The 17,269-nt window shown below is 42.6% G+C and overlaps 1 protein-coding gene across 3 annotated transcripts in view; it reads left to right on the top strand.

The window, feature by feature from the left end:
- The window catches only part of DDR2 (discoidin domain receptor tyrosine kinase 2), a 144,176-nt gene extending 127,116 nt beyond the window's left edge, over positions 1-17,060 (top strand). For all 3 annotated transcript variants that reach the window (XM_032845463.1, XM_032845462.1, XM_032845464.1), the window contains 9 exons: positions 867-929; positions 1,702-1,832; positions 4,309-4,519; positions 5,966-6,189; positions 7,413-7,540; positions 9,813-10,004; positions 10,277-10,511; positions 13,207-13,356; positions 15,344-17,060. In XM_032845463.1, the coding sequence (XP_032701354.1) occupies positions 867-929; positions 1,702-1,832; positions 4,309-4,519; positions 5,966-6,189; positions 7,413-7,540; positions 9,813-10,004; positions 10,277-10,511; positions 13,207-13,356; positions 15,344-15,478 (1,469 nt within the window). In that variant the 3' untranslated portion in view covers positions 15,479-17,060. The remainder of the gene's footprint in view (positions 1-866; positions 930-1,701; positions 1,833-4,308; positions 4,520-5,965; positions 6,190-7,412; positions 7,541-9,812; positions 10,005-10,276; positions 10,512-13,206; positions 13,357-15,343) is intronic.
- The last annotated feature ends 209 nt before the right edge of the window (positions 17,061-17,269 follow it).

The following is a 17,269-nucleotide window of genomic DNA, read 5'->3' as shown; positions in this document are numbered from 1 at the left end:
TCCAGCCTCAGGGATCCTATTCCCTTGGCAGAGTAATTAGTATACTTACCTCGTTATATCCAATTGCCACTATGGACTACAGTTTTTGACTCCTTGGATCTCTTGAGTTTTAAATCTGATGTCATGATAATGTTCATTTCCACTGGAGCCTGAGGACCCAACACAGAAAATTACATGTAGATGTAAGCTACCTCCCAATCTGCATAATTTAGTTCTAAGAAGAAGAAAAACTAGGACTTATGGAGAACATGCCTCTTAAAGGGAAATGCATATTCTAATTCTTGACCTCCTTGGTTACACAAATCAAAGGGTAAAATGAGTTGCCAATGTCAATATAGCAAATACATTTTGGGAGGTCTAGTTTTAGAACATCACAGTAAAGGACACTCCAGTATCAATAATCTACCTATAAGGGTGAAGTCTTGGTTTATAAATTAAAGGGCTGGGTCAATGAGCATAGTGAAAACAACTTAATTTCCTTGAAGGAAAGAACCTCTTAGCACTATGTCTGTCCTATGCCTGCATACTCCTCATGTTCTTTCCATTTTACAGGTCTGACTTCCTATGTATGTTTTATGCTAATGTGTGGTCACAGCCCATTGAGCCACCATTTCTTAAACTTTCTTTCTACCATGACATCTTGTATCATTTAAGCAAACACTTTACAAAAGAAGAATTGCCCTTACTGTCTAGATGGATGGTGATTTTTTTTTGTATTTAGAATATTCTATGAGTTCATTTTTAAGAAAGGCTGATGGCAACCCACTAGATTGATTTCACAGTGTTCTGGGTCACAGTCTATGACCAGAAAAAACAATACTTAGTTGTCTTCTCCCCAGCTCTGACTCATGTTTGTTTTGTAACAGATGCTGCAATGTACAACAACTCTGGAGCCCTGCCCACCTCACCTGTGGCACCCACAACCTATGGTATGTGTGATATCTAGTTATAGAAGTTAAAGTTGAAGGGACCTTCTACAGGATGAAAAAGGGTGGGGATTTTGCAGGGGCCTGACTGTGTGGGAGGCTTTATACCAGGTGGCTTTGGATAAAGGGTAGTTCTGGAAAGGTAGGCTCCAAAGTAAACGGCCTAAACTCACTCTCCTCACTGCTGGCTCATGTGATTCTTCAGCTAAAGCAGAGTCTGGAGTTGTTCCAATTGTTTCATGGAATTTAGGTAGCTTAGAATGGAAACAAGGAAAGGGACATTTCTAGGTAAGACCCATAGTGGGGATCTCAATGAATGGATGGAAGCCCATTAAATGAAATGGTATTCTCGCTAATTGGAGATATATGCAGAAGTGTACCCTGTACTTCAGATGGTAACTGGCCATATGAGTCAGCAATCTGGGAAACACACAAGATTAAGTGTCTCCAAAGGAGACTCCTCACCTATTTTTCATGAGGTGTGATTGTGAGCCAGTAGACCTAGGCTGTGGTAATAAAGGAACAAAATTTGGGGATGAATGGAAAACCTCTCCATTATCCAGTCTGATACATGAGGAGAAGGAGGCATGTACAATAGAGGAGCAAAGTCATACAAGAGTAGCAAGACCGAAACTAAGCAGAATTATTAAGGTGGCATTTTGTGGAATTATCTTGGAAGGAAAATGTTCTACCTTTCTGTCTCTAGTCCAGTCTGTCATGCTTTCCTTGCCCCATGAGATGATGGTGTTCTCCATCTTTCTCTTCCTGGTCACAGATCCAATGCTTAAAGTCGATGACAGCAACACACGGATCCTGATTGGCTGCTTGGTGGCCATCATCTTCATCCTCCTGGCCATCATTGTCATCATCCTCTGGAGGCAGTTCTGGCAGAAAATGCTGGAGAAGGTGAGGAAGTGTAGAACAGTCATGGTATAGGAAGCTGCTCCACCCTTGCCTAAGCTACTGTTAAATAAGGAGAAAAAGGCAAATATAAGATCTTGTAAATACTTAGAGTGTTAACTGAAGCCACCAAGAAGCATGGGAGTGGTGAAGCTTGGTGCTAAAGGGAGTCAGAAAAGAATAAGCTAAGTCCATTTTCTCATGTTTAGAATGGGGATTTTGGAAGCTCCCTAGAAAACTCAGAAAACTATTCCTAATCTGTTGGATCTCAACTCAAATATCTTGCTTGAAGGTTTTGAGCACGGGTTTGGAAGGGAGTGCATGCATCTGTATTTTTTGAAAAAATTAACAGATGAACAACTCGTACATATCTGATAATGCTGTTCCTTCTCTTTTGTTACTGTTTGCGTGTGTGTGTGTGTGTGTGTGCGCGCGCACATGCACAGAAAAACATTCAACCTCATTAATATCCAAGCCAACTTTTTCATAGTCCTATTTCTACTTCTTTATGTATTTGGAGTTATGATTATGCATCTTTCTGGGCCCCTCAGATTTGCTTTGTCCAGTCTAACTTATCTGAATAATATTTACACATTTGTCTAACATTTGACAATCTGCAAGGCCTTTTTTCACATGTATTATTTTACTTGGACCTCATTGAATAATGGTGAGCTGGGCCCAGTGGTTGTATTTAATGCTTTTTCTGTTGAGAAAATGTCATTTGCGCAAGGTCATATAACTGATATCCTATTTTCTATGCTCATTCCAATTGTCAGTCTTGAAATTTATAAACTTTTTTTCCTTCCAATATATATCTATTCTACCAAAGATAGAATATGTATGACTTTTCTTGGCTTCTTAAGCTAGAAAGCAATTCTCTGGGCACTTCTGCTAAGTATCTGATGCTCTTGGTGTCTGCTGATGGTTGAGGGTTTCTAGAGTTGACCATAGAGATCTGCACTGATCAATGAGTTCAAATCGATGTGGGACTGAGAGGTTTTAGAAACTCTGAACTGTGAGGCTGTTCAAAACCTTTCTTCTAGAATGCTGGAGCACACTGGGTATCTAAATTCAGGGTGAGGGACAACGAAGAGTGCTGGTGGTAGTAGAAGCTGGTGGACTCAATGTTCATGGGATGGCTTGAAGCTGATGTGTGTCTTACTGAGTATCTTGTTATGACTCCATTTTAATTGGGAAGAGGGAATCTGTGTTATTTATTCTACGAACTATTTTTCTCTTCATTGGAGCCAGAATTTGCCATACTTCTCTGGGTCTTTCTTCAGAGTCTGATTGGAATATTTCCATGGGCTGGAAGAGGAGTGTTGGATTGGAGACCCTTCAAGTAAAAGGGAGGGCAACAATTTTGCCTTGAAATACTTAACTTTGTCCTTCAAGAAATTCTTCTACCCTGCATATCCTAGTAATAAAATTCCAGATTCTCTGGAATGGCACAAGATTTTTTCCCAGGGACAGATGTGTGTGTGTGTGTGTGTGTGTGTGTCTGTGTGTGTGTAAAACCCTTAAGCGTATGTATATATTTCAAGAAACATTACTCAAAATAGCTTTAGAGTAATCAATATTTGTAGGATCATTTTGGTAGTGTCCTTAACATTTTTCCTTTGCGAGAGTTAACCCATATTTATTGAGTACCTACAATGTGCTGGGTTCCATGCTCAGTATTGGGGGTGTTATTGCACCAAAGGACTTTTCAGTCCAGGGAACAAAGTAGATATCTAGGTCTCTCCATTGAGCATTCAAAGTGTGTTTGTTGTAGTGGGATATTTTACATGTTCAAATCCAAATAGTCAGATGTATTCAGATTCTGGCATTTTCCTTTGGAAGGAGCAGGTACGTCACATTGGATAGGATGCCAAAACAATTTGTTATTTTATTCTTTTTCTTCCTTTATTAGGTATAATTCACCTCAGTATCTCCAGGGATTTCCTTGCCCATTTTTATAGCCATTTTATTTTTGCTTAGTAAAAATGCTGGATTGAGGGCGTATTACTCTAACCTTCAGTGCTAGACTATTGATCCATCATGTAACAGTGAATTTGTTGAATGAATGAGCATTTTAATGTGTCTACACAAGATCAAACCAATTAAGGGATAAGTCTGCAAAAACCTATTATTTAATAGAACGTCAAAAACTCTGCAAGATTGAGAAGATCTTTCATTGATAACTGATAGGTTCTCATAGTGTCAGGTAAATAATGTTTATATTGCTTCGATAAAAGTTAATGAATATTGACAACACGAAAGTTAGGGGGGTCAATTTCTGCCTTGAAGCAATCAGTGAAGGATTATTCTAAGTTTCTATGACCCAGGCATTTGGGGATCCAGACTACACCCCTGTCACGATGCTTGCCAAGTTGAAGAGAAATAGAGAGGCATTCCACCCAAGTGGAAGACCTGGGTCTCAGAAGAGGAGGAAGCCCCATCCTCTTTGTGCCAATATGCCTTCCCCATCCTTCTCGTTCAGGCTTCCCGGAGGATGCTGGATGATGAAATGACAGTCAGCCTCTCCCTGCCCAGCGAGTCCAGCATGTTCAACAACAACCGCTCCTCATCGCCAAGTGAGCAGGAGTCCAATTCCACTTATGATCGCATCTTTCCCCTTCGCCCTGACTACCAGGAGCCATCGAGGTTGATACGAAAACTCCCAGAGTTTGCTCCAGGAGAGGAAGAGTCAGGTGAGGATGACACCATGGCAGAGAATGAGGGAGATGTCTTGACAGGCATTATGAAGGCGTGACACTTGACTCCTACTCAACCAAATCTGGTTTTTGTCAAGAGCAGTCCACGTTTCCCTGAGAAGTCCACACTCTCTTTCTAGATTGATCTGCCATTGCTCCTACCCCAATCTGAGTGCCTCTGAGGTGTTTAATCACATAGTTGGTGTTTAAAGGGACTCTCAGGTCAGAAGAGAAAGAAAATAAATAAAGGGTGTCACTAAAGTGTTAATGCCAGAAGAACCTAAGCAGTCCAGCTAGTCTGGTATCCTCATTGTCCATAGGAAGAAGCTGAGGAGGCCCAGATAGGCCACTCACCCAATACCAAACATCATTAGTGGTAGATTCAGGACTAGCATTTCACCTGGAGAAAATGAACCAATAAAGCTAAAGACATCCTGGAATTCCCAATTTTCTGGCCCTCAAGAGTTTATCTAATTTTTGTTTATTTCTCTTTGGTGGAAATGTATTTGACTAATACAAGATCTCTTATGACAGCAAATATTTATTGCCTTTCTTCAGGAAAAGTACTGCTTTGGGAAAACAGGGCCAACTGATTCACATCCAGTGGTTTTCTTTTTTTTTTTTTTTAATGTGCCGCAGAATGACATCAGAAGGGATTCTGGGGTCATCACTGAGGCTCACAGCAGCTTTTCCAGAAGGTCAGCAACTGAAGAGTGATGCAAGTCAGTAGAAGAACTTGTGTTCAGGGGAGAGCCAGATGGAGGAGCAGACAGGACTGACTGGGAGCACATTAGCTTTTCAAGGGGTCTTTTCAAAGGAAGTGAGGAAGCTCACATGTATTCATGGCTCAGTGGATAGCAAACACTGAAGGAGCACATTGAATTCAGGGCATTGTAGGAAGATAGCAAGATAGCAAGAATAAACTAATTTGCAACAGAGATAGCAAGAATAAACTAATTTATTTTAGGCTGGACTAAAGTAATTTACCTGTTTTCTAAAGTCTTAAAACATCTCCCCCCTCATATTTTAATTTTTTTAAGGAAGGTTGTGCTTTAAACTAGAGCATCAGAAAGTTGTCTAATCCCTAAAGTAGGTTGTTAAACCAATGATAGTGTCTTAAAGAAACATGTGATGAAGTCTTCCAACTTTAATACTCCTGCCCTTATGTAACACGAACTGTCCTCTAGTTTCACCACAATCCCCTCAAATTAGTCAAGGAGGTTGTTAATGATCACACAGTTTGAGAAGAAGAGAGAAAATGATGTTTCACATTCTGAAGGCCACAAGAAAGAGTCTCTAGGGTAACCCTTCTCTGAGTGAGAATGGCGTGGAGTAGCGTAGGCTGTCTTCGGGGCATGTCCTAGCCTTCCTCTCAGATTTTCTTCCTGGAAGTATCTCCAAAGATGCCCCTTGGAGTTGGACTCACTGCGGGTGTCTTCCCAGGCTGCAGTGGTGTTGTGAAGCCTGCCCAGCCCAGCGGGCCGGAGGGGGCGCCCCACTATGCAGAGGCTGACATCGTGAACCTGCAGGGGGTGACCGGAGGCAACACCTACTCAGTGCCTGCTGTCACCATGGACCTGCTTTCAGGGAAAGATGTGGCCGTGGAAGAGTTCCCCAGGAAACTCCTGACATTCAAGGAGAAGCTGGGAGAAGGCCAGTTCGGGGAGGTGAGTTGAATCCCCTCGTGGGGTCTCCAGTTCTTGGTATCCCAAAGATAGTAGTTGAATAAAAATGGCCAGGAGAGCAGAAAAGTACCCCTTCTAAAGTGGATTTGTACCTGAATGTCTGCTTCCCTCATCTGTCCTTGCCTTGTCCTCTAGAAGGCTGGGACTGGGTCCACCTCGCTCTTACGAAAGAACTCAGAAAGGTTCCTGGGTCTTCTGACTTCTGTATAGGAGTTTTTAAAGCCAGCAAGTCACTAGACTTCAGATATCGTGAAAAACACTCAGTATTTTCAATTTTTTTTTTTAACAATAGGTTACAGAGAGGGTGGGGACGAGTAAGATGTGATCATCTTTGATAAACTGCCCAAGAACATCCTGCTACTTGATAGCCACTTTGTTTTCCTCCTTTCTATGGGAGTTACATGTAAAGTGGTCAAAAACAACCTCGCCCCTGACTTGAGTCCCAGACTCAGCCACGAGGGGATGAATTGCCAGTTGAGATAAGGAGGAGCACTCTTCCCGGTCACCGTCCAAGCGATGCATGTCATAGTGACTTTGCACTCTTACGTCAGTCACGTGAACCTTTTGAGAATCCAAACCCATGATTTAAGTGGCAACAGGAGCCCTTCAACGGTACCATCTGAAATCCAGATGAAATAGAAGAATGTGTTCTCGGTTTTCAGTGTGGGTGGCACGCTTTGCCCTTGCATGGGTTTGGTATTGGTGGAAGGGTTCATGGCATCTTTTCGTGATGTCATTCTGTCCCCGGGGTTGAAAACACATGCTCATTATTTTGTTACTCTTATGTAGGGGTTACTTATAGTCCTAACGCCACACTAAGGGACTACCTTAGAGAAGAAATTGCCATCTGTTTCGTATGAACCAGTAACTAAACTTCCTTGAATCAAAATGGGAGCATTTATGCTGAGCAACATTTTATAGTGGACCCTACTGGAATAAAATGCTATGTTGTAGATTCGTTCACATATTTAACGTTCCAATCAATGTATATATCTTTTATAAAGTAGTAACATGTCATACTAGCTGGGTTTTACCCATGTTTGTCTCGGCTATTTGAAGGAAAGGTATGTTATACGTATCTTAACAGTCTTTGATGATTTTGCTTGAGTTGTAAGAGTTAGCTTATCTCCCAAAAATGCCCAGCGAGAGTACTGAGCCATCTTCAGGAGAAACGATGATGCTGAGACTAGATGACTTTTGTCTAGGTTCATCTCTGTGAAGTGGAGGGGATGGAAAAATTCAAAGACAAAGATTTTGCCCTAGATGTCAGTGCCAACCAGCCTGTCCTGGTGGCCGTGAAAATGCTCCGAGCAGATGCCAACAAGAATGCCAGGTCTGTGGTCTGCATTTTGAATTTTCCTTTATGTATTTCACCTTCAGGATCAGAAAGAGTCCTGGAAACTGTGAGCAACTTCTTTCTTTTGAGATGGGAAGGTCTGTGAGCTGCCTTACCTTTCACTCTTGTGCTCTCGTTTTCTGATGGGCCTGCAGTCCTCGTCTGTCTTCTCTATCTCTGGCAAATGCAGATGTCCGCTTTCCACTGAATTAGCTACATGTTGACTTCCAAATTCCCTTTGTATAGAGCTGTACTTCCCAACACACACAACAGCCCGAATATGGGCTCCTTTGACCATGATGCACAGACGTACTCCTGAATGTCATTACCGCCTCCTGGCCGACTTCCTTGTTCACACACAACTTTCTTGCTAAGTCTCCTCTGTTCTCCTTTATGTGCATCTCTATTTACTTTCTTATTCCTTTTTTTTTTCTCTTTTGCTCTTATGCTCCTTTTCTTCAATGTCCAGCAACCCCCCAAATGAGAAGCTACCTCTACTTGGCAAAGTATCCATGGACCTCAAAGCAAAAGGATCCTACAGTCCTTTAGCAGTGCCCCAAACTGGCTAATAGTCTCTTGGATCCTTTACTACATAAATTGCAGTTTCCAGCCATACTCCGTTGTCTGACAGCCTTTCCATTACAGTAATGGTGAGTTAATCCTCACCCAGAGAGGCATGCTGGTTGAAAGCTGGTTGTCTCTGTCTCAGAGAAGTTGGCACATCTGGGTAACGTATGTATTTCCCCATTTGTGTTGACTTGATTTGTCTCACTGATATTCAGAGTAAGAGAAAGCTTATTATCCCTCTTCCCCAAATTATTGGAAATTCCAAGAATGGTGATAGAGTTTCCACTGTCTTGCAGTGGACAGGATGTGGAATGAAGAAGAAAGAAAGTTGAGAGAAGAGAACTGGAATTTTAACTGTGAGAACCTCAATCTTAAAGACATTAGTATGCATGAAAAATGACATCCTCTGAGTCCTTTAGAGAGGAGGAATATTCTTAATATTAACCTTGGCACACAATTGGAGAGAGTGGCAAGAAGAAAGAACATAGGATATAACAAAGCCTTTGCCCATTGTTTTGATTGGTGAAGTTTGGTGTCCCTTCACCTATGCTTACTACAATTTAGCCATGAAGGATGACCTAGACTCTGGGCTCCCCAAACTGTGGAAATCCCTGATTTTGAGTAGAGGGGGGAATGAAAGAGGGGGAATGTCACATCAGGAATGCATTGATTTCAAGGTTTTTATATTGATACAGTATGACTCCCAGTTCAGGGTTGCTAGAAAACTCACAGGAGATTACTAACTGATCTGCTCTGATAGTTTTAAGAATGTGGGCTAGTGGTCTTACTTACAAATATTGTTCCTGGGAAGGGGAGAGCCCATTTTTTTCGACTCAAGGGAGGAGTGGTCACTAGGTACTCAAATGGCTCCAGTCTTGGCCAAGTGAGTACTGTTTTTGAAATGACTCCACATCGCCACCGTGAGCTTTGAAAAGCTCAGCTTTGACCAGACTGCTCAGAGTGTGTTGTGATGGACTGCTGGTATGTCCTGTACTATGAACAGTCAGTATGAGAAAAATAAAGATGCACCAGATAAGGGGCCCCTGGGTGGCTCAGTGGACTAAAGCCTCTGCCTTTGGCTCAGGTCCTGATCCCAGGCTGCTGGGATCGAGCCCCGCATCAGGCTCTCTGCTCAGCAGGGAGCCTGCTTCCTATCTTCTCTCTGCCTGCCTCTGCCTACTTGTGATCTCTGTCTGTCAAATAAATAAATAAACAATCTTAAAAAAAAAAAAGATGCACCAGATAAACTAGAAGATGATTATTCACTTTATAAAAGATTTCTTTGCTCTATTAGTAGAGAAAGTCCATGGCTTTTAAAAAGATAAATACCCCAGTGCACTTAAGATAGGATATCCAGGGAAAGGTTTCATTTTGCAGACTTGTTTTTAGCAGCATATATTTGATTCAGCAAATGGTAATCACTTTCTATATGGTGGGCCTTTTGTTGGATTCTAGGGATGCATATGTGAGCAGATCATGGTTCATGTTCTCAAAAAGATTGCAGTTGAATAAGGGTGCATCCTATTCCGGGGTATGTAGAATGAGATAGTTTCTAGGTACCAATCTCTGTCCTTTCAAAGGTTATCCAAAGGGAAACAAGCCTCGGGATAATGGGTAGGACTAGGCTTTGCTGTGTCTTCTTCCCCCTCTTTTCTCTAACCCTGGGAACCTCTGGGTTTACCTATGTCTGTGTCCTCCAAAGGAATGATTTTCTTAAGGAGATAAAGATCATGTCCCGGCTCAAGGACCCAAACATTATCCGCCTCTTAGCCGTCTGCATCACCGACGACCCTCTGTGCATGATCACTGAGTACATGGAGAATGGAGATCTCAATCAGTTTCTTTCCCGTCACGAGCCCCCCAGTTCTGCCTCCAGCAACGCACCCACTGTCAGGTAAATATGTCAAGTCTCTTAGCTCTACCCTGTGTTTGTGGCACTAAACTGGGCTTTGAAGACAGGGAGCATCAAAAGTTCAAGTTTGTCAGTATTCTGGCCTGGTGGGGAATAATGGCACCACTGCCCTCTGGGGGAAAGCACAAAGATGCACTGAGAACAGAAAAGGGATGTTGAGGTCAAAACTCCAGTTCATTGGTACCAGCTGTAGAACGTATGCCTCTCATGGCTTTCTCTTCCCATAGGCCACTTTCCTCTTTTTTATTCCCCAGTTATGCCAACCTAAAGTTTATGGCTACACAGATTGCCTCCGGCATGAAGTACCTTTCTTCCCTTAATTTTGTCCATCGAGATCTGGCCACACGAAACTGCTTAGTGGGTAAGAACTATACCATCAAGATAGCTGACTTTGGAATGAGCAGAAACCTGTACAGCGGTGATTACTACCGAATCCAGGGCCGGGCAGTGCTCCCCATCCGCTGGATGTCTTGGGAGAGTATCTTGCTGGTGAGTTTGTCACTTTTTTTTTTTAAGATATTATTAATTCATTTAAGAGAGAGAGAGCAGAACTAGAGAGAGGAAGCATGAGTGGGGGGGAGGGGAAGAAGGAGAGGGAGATGCAGACTCCCTGCTGAGCAGGGAGCCCGACACGGAGCTTGATCGCAGGACCCTGAGATCATGACCTCAGCTGAAGGCAGACGCCTAACTGACTGAGCCACCCAGGTGTCTTAGAGTTCCTCACGTTTTTAAGCACTACCTCAGCAACTGACATGTAGGCAGGTGCACTTGGCACATAGAGACAAATGTGAGACAGTAGGAAGCAAACAATAGACGTTGATATTTTCTGACTTGAGATGATTTACCTTGGGTGAATTAATTACTATTTTGTTTTTTAATTACTATTTCTTAACACTTGACTATTTCTGCTGATAAAATGTAACATGCTTACTATAGAAAATTTGGGGAAAAGATTAAAAATGTACCTATCATCATAAGGGATTTAGTATCATTTTTTTCTCTCTCTACCTTTTTGACATAACGATTGGTCTTCATTAATTTATTAAAAATCTTATCACTTAAAGAAATATTATCCACAAAAAATATTTTTCTTCTGTATTAACTTCAAACTATATTTCTAATGAATTATTTAGACTGATGTCTATGTATTTATTTTAATGAGTATTACTATTTATTTTTTATTTTAAGTTCATCATTCTTTCCTTTATAATTATTATTCAACTCTTGGTATTCTGGACCAAGAGTGAATGATTTTTTTCCAGATGTCTTTCTTGGAGGTATTTTTTTCTGACCTTGCATATTTGAGACATTTTATTATTGATTTTATACCACTTAGCTGATTTGTGGAATTATTAGACTTTAAACATTTACTTCCTACAATGGTGTGTACCTGTAATTTTGTCATTTGTCGTTTAACATGGCAGAGAAAAGCCCAAGAGCAATCTAGCTTTGTTCATTTATAGTTAATCTGTGTATTTCTTGTTCATATTCTTAAGGGATTCATTAATTAAATTCAAAGTGAAAAAATATATATAGTTATTCCCTTTCTCTCACTAAGATAACCATTATTAATATTTTGGCATATTTCCTTTGTGGGTTGTTTTCTATACATACATTTCTGTGTGTTTATATATATGTCTATGTATGTGTACATATGTACATACATGTATGTGTGTATATGTGTGTGTTTACATGTGTATATACAGTAGTCTCCCCCTTATTTGTGGGGATATGTTCCAGGACCTCCAGTGGACACCTGAAACTGAAGATTTTTTTCCCATATATACATATCTATGATAAAGGTGTAATTGTATATTTTAATGTTTTAATATAGAAATCAGGCACAGCAAGGGATTAAAAACAGTAGCTAGTAATAAAATAGAACAATTATAACAATATAATGTCAAAAGTTACATAAATATGGTTTCTCTCTCCACAATATTGTCGTGTACTCACCCTTCCTCGTGACACTGTAAGATGACACAATGCCCACGTGACGAGATGAAGTGGGTGCATTGTGCAAATGTTGTGATGGGGGGTGAGGCTATTGCTGACCTTCTGATGGTACATCAGAAGGACGCTGCTCTGCTTCTGGGTCGCTGTTGAATGTGGGTCACCGAAATCATGGAAAGAGGAACTGCAGATAACGGGGACTGGTGGGTACCAACAATTACATTACAGAATCAGGACAGCACTGTGCACATATAATTCTATATCGTTAGCATTTCCTATGTCATTAGATTTCTTCAAAAACACAATTTTAATGGCCGCATCATATCCCATTGGGTAGCTCTGTCCAGTAATTTAATAACGTCTCTGTAATTTGATACGTAAACGCTTTCCAGTTTCCCACTATTACGCCTGATGCTGTGATATATCCCAGTTTACATGAGTTCTCACAAGGATCTTTATCATCTGTATATGTGAATCAGTACTTCACCCATCTGGCATTGCTCCCTTTAGAGGTATTCTATAGTGTTGGAAAAGCAGATCAACGTGAGAGACACAGAATCCTGTTCCAAATCTTAGTTTTTCCATTACTCATGGCCTTACTCTCGAGATTTTAGTAAACCTCCTTTGTCTCACTTTCCTGATCTGAAAAACTAAGGATAAGTAACATCATGGACTTGAGCATTGTATTTATGGAATAGGAAACATGCACGATTTTACACGTGCTGATAGCACCTGACTCCCATTGCTGTCACGTGTGGGTCTCCCCTTCAAGAGGTGACTTTTACTGATCTGGGGAGCCAGAGCCCTGGATTCTTCAAGAGACCTCTCCCAGCCCTTAAACTAGGTTCCTCTGTCTATAACATAAATATGATCGATTTCCCATTCATCTATTGCCATTCCCAAGGGCATTTTCCCATGGTCATTTTCCCATGAGCATTGAAGTTTGAGCTTCTGACACTCAGTGGGAGAGTCAGATAGCTTACGGCTGTACCTCGAGGGTCTCATCTGCAGGAGAAGTAGACCTAAGAGACCAGGAGGGCAAGAGAGCGGCCTCCGTAGCTTGATGTCAAAACAACTTGACTTTGTCGTTTTAGATTCTCCATATACATCATGGCAGTTTCAGTGTTCTGTGCCCTGGCTAGTGGACGGGGTACCCAGGTCCTACGGATCTTACCTGCTTTTGTTACGTACAGACCACTCCTGTGCCCTCTTCTTTTCCTTGCGTAAACAGGGCAAATTCACGACAGCGAGCGACGTGTGGGCCTTTGGGGTGACTCTGTGGGAGACGTTCACCTTTTGCCAGGAGCAGCCCTATTCCCAGCTGTCAGATGAGCAGGTCATCGAGAATACTGGAGAGTTCTTCCGGGACCAAGGGAGGCAGGTGAGAACAGCTGGGGTCGGCCAGGTGTGGGTTCAGGTGCTCCGGAAGGTGAGAAGAAGAAAGCCCTGACTTAGCAGGTTAGCCTAAGCTGGAAGGTAAGTCATCTGGGTGGCAGCCTTTGGTCACTAATTATCCAGATGATGCGAAAGACTGAGAGTTACCCCTGCCCCTGCCCTATCAGCCATACCCTCTGCCTTATCCACACGGCAACCCATGATCATTGGACAACACAAGGGGTTAGTTACGCCAGGTTCTTTCCCAGCCCCAAGATAGCAGGAAATAAGATTCTCTTTCTCATGTTTGCTCTGTTTCTTGATCTGGACTGTGTGGTTTGCCCTCCTGGTTAAAATATATAAGGACAAAAATATAAGTTTAAAAGTGAATAAGGGATTTACTGGCAGGGGTTAACAATTTGGTTTGGACTAAATATTTAGCCATGTTTCTAGATGTATATGCCCAGAGACCATCAGGTGCCTGGACCGTGGCTTTTCAGAACTTGGGAAAAGCTAGATTCCCACGCTGACAAGGATCCCATTTCCCGGTCAGGATACTCTAAGATTTCTTTGGCTGGCTCAGTTTGTAAGATCCCTGTGAGATGCAGGACGTAAGGCTAGCTGATGCAGTTGGAGCACTGAATCTCCCCAGAGTGGCCTGGCCACAGCACCCTCGAGCATGGCAGCTCAATCCAACAGCCAGGGATGGAAGGAAGGCTCTTGTGCAAAATAAAATTTTGATTCTCTGAAGGCTTAAATACATCGAAGCAAGCAACAGATAAGGGAATGACAAGCGGTAAGACAATATGCAGGTTGAAAATAAGAGCGAGAGGTCCTGGAATTTCATTTTATCTTGACACTCTAGAGATTTTGGGAAGAGGGGATCCAAATTATCCTTGTTAGTTATAAAAATAATTGCTTTCTTACCATGACAAAGGGCAAATTTACTCCTGTGTGCAGAGATAAGTGAGTGGACTGAGGGATAAGATGTTTTTTATCCTGGACAAATCTGTCATGACCCCAGGTTGACCTAGTTTTGTTTTAATTTCTAACATCTCCAGTATTTTATGTTTCTTATTTAGTTTTGAATACTCAGCTTAAAAGGGCCCACCGTTTTATCTTCACTAAATACTAGTAGTGAACCAAATGTATTTTCACCAACCACCAAATTGTCGAATAGCAAAGTTAAGTATTTGATTGAAGCCTCGGTCAAAATCAAGTATTACCATTATATGCTGAGTAAACTTCTCACCTATAGGTGTAAGTTTAAATTGTCAATAAAATTTTATTAAACTGAATACATTAATTACTAAACATGATTTATCAAATTTATACTCGATTACCTTTTACAAAATTTAATTACTTTAAGTTTTATTACTAACATTTCAGGATTCACATTTTGAACATTTGACATTTTGAACGTTTGACAGGGGCAGTCATTTCTCAACCCTATCAGCTGCGAGGCAGGCTCTGTGGTCAGCAGACTCCTCTCCACGGTCCAGTCTGGGGTAGGGGGTCACAGAGAACATGACAGTAGGAGCGACACAGGTACATCCCAGGACCTGGATACACTGCAGTGTCTGTGTCTGGCCAGGGTCCTATTCCAGGGGAGGAGCTGAGACAACCAACACACTTGCCATCCCCGCCCCACCATGACTGGCTCGGCCAAGATCAACCTCAACATGCATGGGTCATAAGCAGAGGGTTTCGTGGTCTAACCACATGCTTTCCAGCCTGAGTCCTCATTTTGCTTCAGGTTCATCTTTTGCGTGATGGTTGGGACCTCAGAGTGGTCCATCAGGAGATCCTGGTCCAGACAACGAGGCACAAGGGAAGGGGACAGGGACCCAGCTGGGAGTGGGAAAGACAGACACCACACACGTTTCAGTTATCAAGCTCAAGCATCGGGGGAGGCAGATAAAACCACAATGCAGCTACACTTCCTTTTTGCCCTTCTTAACACTCTGGATTTTTGTGGACTTTTGTTTTCCAAGACGTACCTCCCGCAGCCTGCCATGTGCCCGGACTCTGTGTACAAGCTGATGCTCAGCTGCTGGAGGAGAGACACCAAGCACCGTCCATCGTTCCAGGAAATCCACCTTCTGCTCCTTCAGCAAGGGGACGAATGACGCTGTCACTGCCTGGCCCCATTCCGATGGCCCAGGTCCTTCTTGCGAGACCTACCACTCACTCACCCACGCCTAAGCCACTCCATCTGGACATTGAATGGGCTCAGGAGATGGAGGCTTGTTGGCTTCTCTCTCTCTGTCCCTGGGCTCCCTTCACTCCACTCCCTCACTCTCTACCCCTGACCTATATTTACTCTTTTTTTTTTTACATTAAAAAACTAAAAAAAGAAAAAAAAGCCTAGGACAGATAAAATCTAGTAAAGAAATCTTACTTAATATACCGAAGTGTTGGATAACAGGCTAGACAATTTAGATAATTTATAAAGGTTAAATATGCTATGTTTATAAATGTGCAGATGCTACAATGTTTTTCCCATGTCACCTTTTAAAAACGTATTTTCAGAATGAAAAACTTGAAGAATACTAATGTCTTAGGAAACATGATGAGGCTTAGGGAAAACACTCGGTAAGTGTGGAGAATCGGATGGAATGGTTGGTATTCAGCAACTGGTCATGGATTTCTTGGTTTCCTAATTTGGCCCTCTGGACGTGTCCTACCCTCTGTGTTTCCCTCTCCTGTCATAGCAGATGATACGTGCTTGAAAAACCCCTGCTTCTTGGAGTGGGTGTTTTGTTCACTCGTGGGCAGGGGTCAGGGGTAATGTCTCTGTGGTCTATTTGCGTAGACAATACAGAGGATGTGCATAAGAGAGAATGTCTGTCACAAGGCTGTGTGAAGGGGGATTGTCACTTGCCAAAAAAGTACCTCGTGCACGGAAGGATTCTTGAACAGAGAATGGACATGGGAAAAGAGGTCTGTGGGGGACAGGCAATAGGTGTGCTATTCACCTGTGATTTCTGCAGAAGGTCCTCTTCTCGTTCAGATGTTTCCAGGTGTGTGTTTTGCTGAGACCCTGGTTTTGAATCCATAAAGCTTGGTGTTTTGATGTCTGGATCACGGGCCCTTAGGTTCATCTTCTGTAAATATTCCAGCTCTTTTGGCAGATGTATCCCCTAGAGGACCCCTCTCTGAAGGCCATGTATTGTAGGGAGTAGATCTGCGTGTTTGCGGAATGTTAACCAAGGAGGGCTGAGGAGGGAAAGTTACAAGCAGATGGATTTCCACTCCTTATTCAAGAAAGCCTAGTCCACAGAACACACAGGGCTCTGGGGCCACCTCCAGAGGGCGGGGAACGGGGAGGGGAGAGTCCTTTGTCCCTGAAGAGCTTCAGATGTAGGCTTTCAAACACAAGGTCATATGAGATGGTATTTAATGTCTTTTTCTCCCTAAGAGTCCTTGATTTCAGAGAGACACGGGGTGAGCACAATAGAGAAGTCATTCCCTGTTCCTGCTTCGTACACACTCGGGGATGTCGTGGGCAGCAGAAGAGAAATCGGGAAGGTCTGGGTTCAGAACTCATGGAGACTGATACATTGTCGAATGAGTCCCCTCAGAACAGACTGGGAGCTCTGTGCTCCACAACAGCTCAGATTTAATGGGAAGCAAGAAAGGAGGCCTCTCCGCTCCTGCTGAGAGAAATCAGAAAAACTTACAGAATAAACTTCCCCACCTCAGAAAAAATAGTCTTGAGTCGTCCTTCCTTGGGTTTGCTGCTGGAGCCCTCACCTGGTCCCCCTTGTGCACAGTCGCTCAGGGACTTGACTGTTCTCCCTTGGTCAGCCTTCAGCAGCGCTCCAGGCTACTGCAGAAGTGAACTTCCCAAATCCCCAGATGTGACCCTGGAATATACTTGCCCCCATCACTGTCCTTTGATTCTGGGCTCCAGCCTC

The sequence above is a fragment of the Lontra canadensis genome, unplaced genomic scaffold (assembly GCF_010015895.1).
Source record: "Lontra canadensis isolate GAN:19392208 unplaced genomic scaffold, GSC_riverotter_1.0 scaffold164, whole genome shotgun sequence".
NCBI lineage: Eukaryota > Metazoa > Chordata > Mammalia > Carnivora > Mustelidae > Lontra > Lontra canadensis.
The sequence above is the reverse complement of the archived record's forward strand: the minus strand, read 5'-3'. Positions and strand labels throughout refer to the sequence as shown.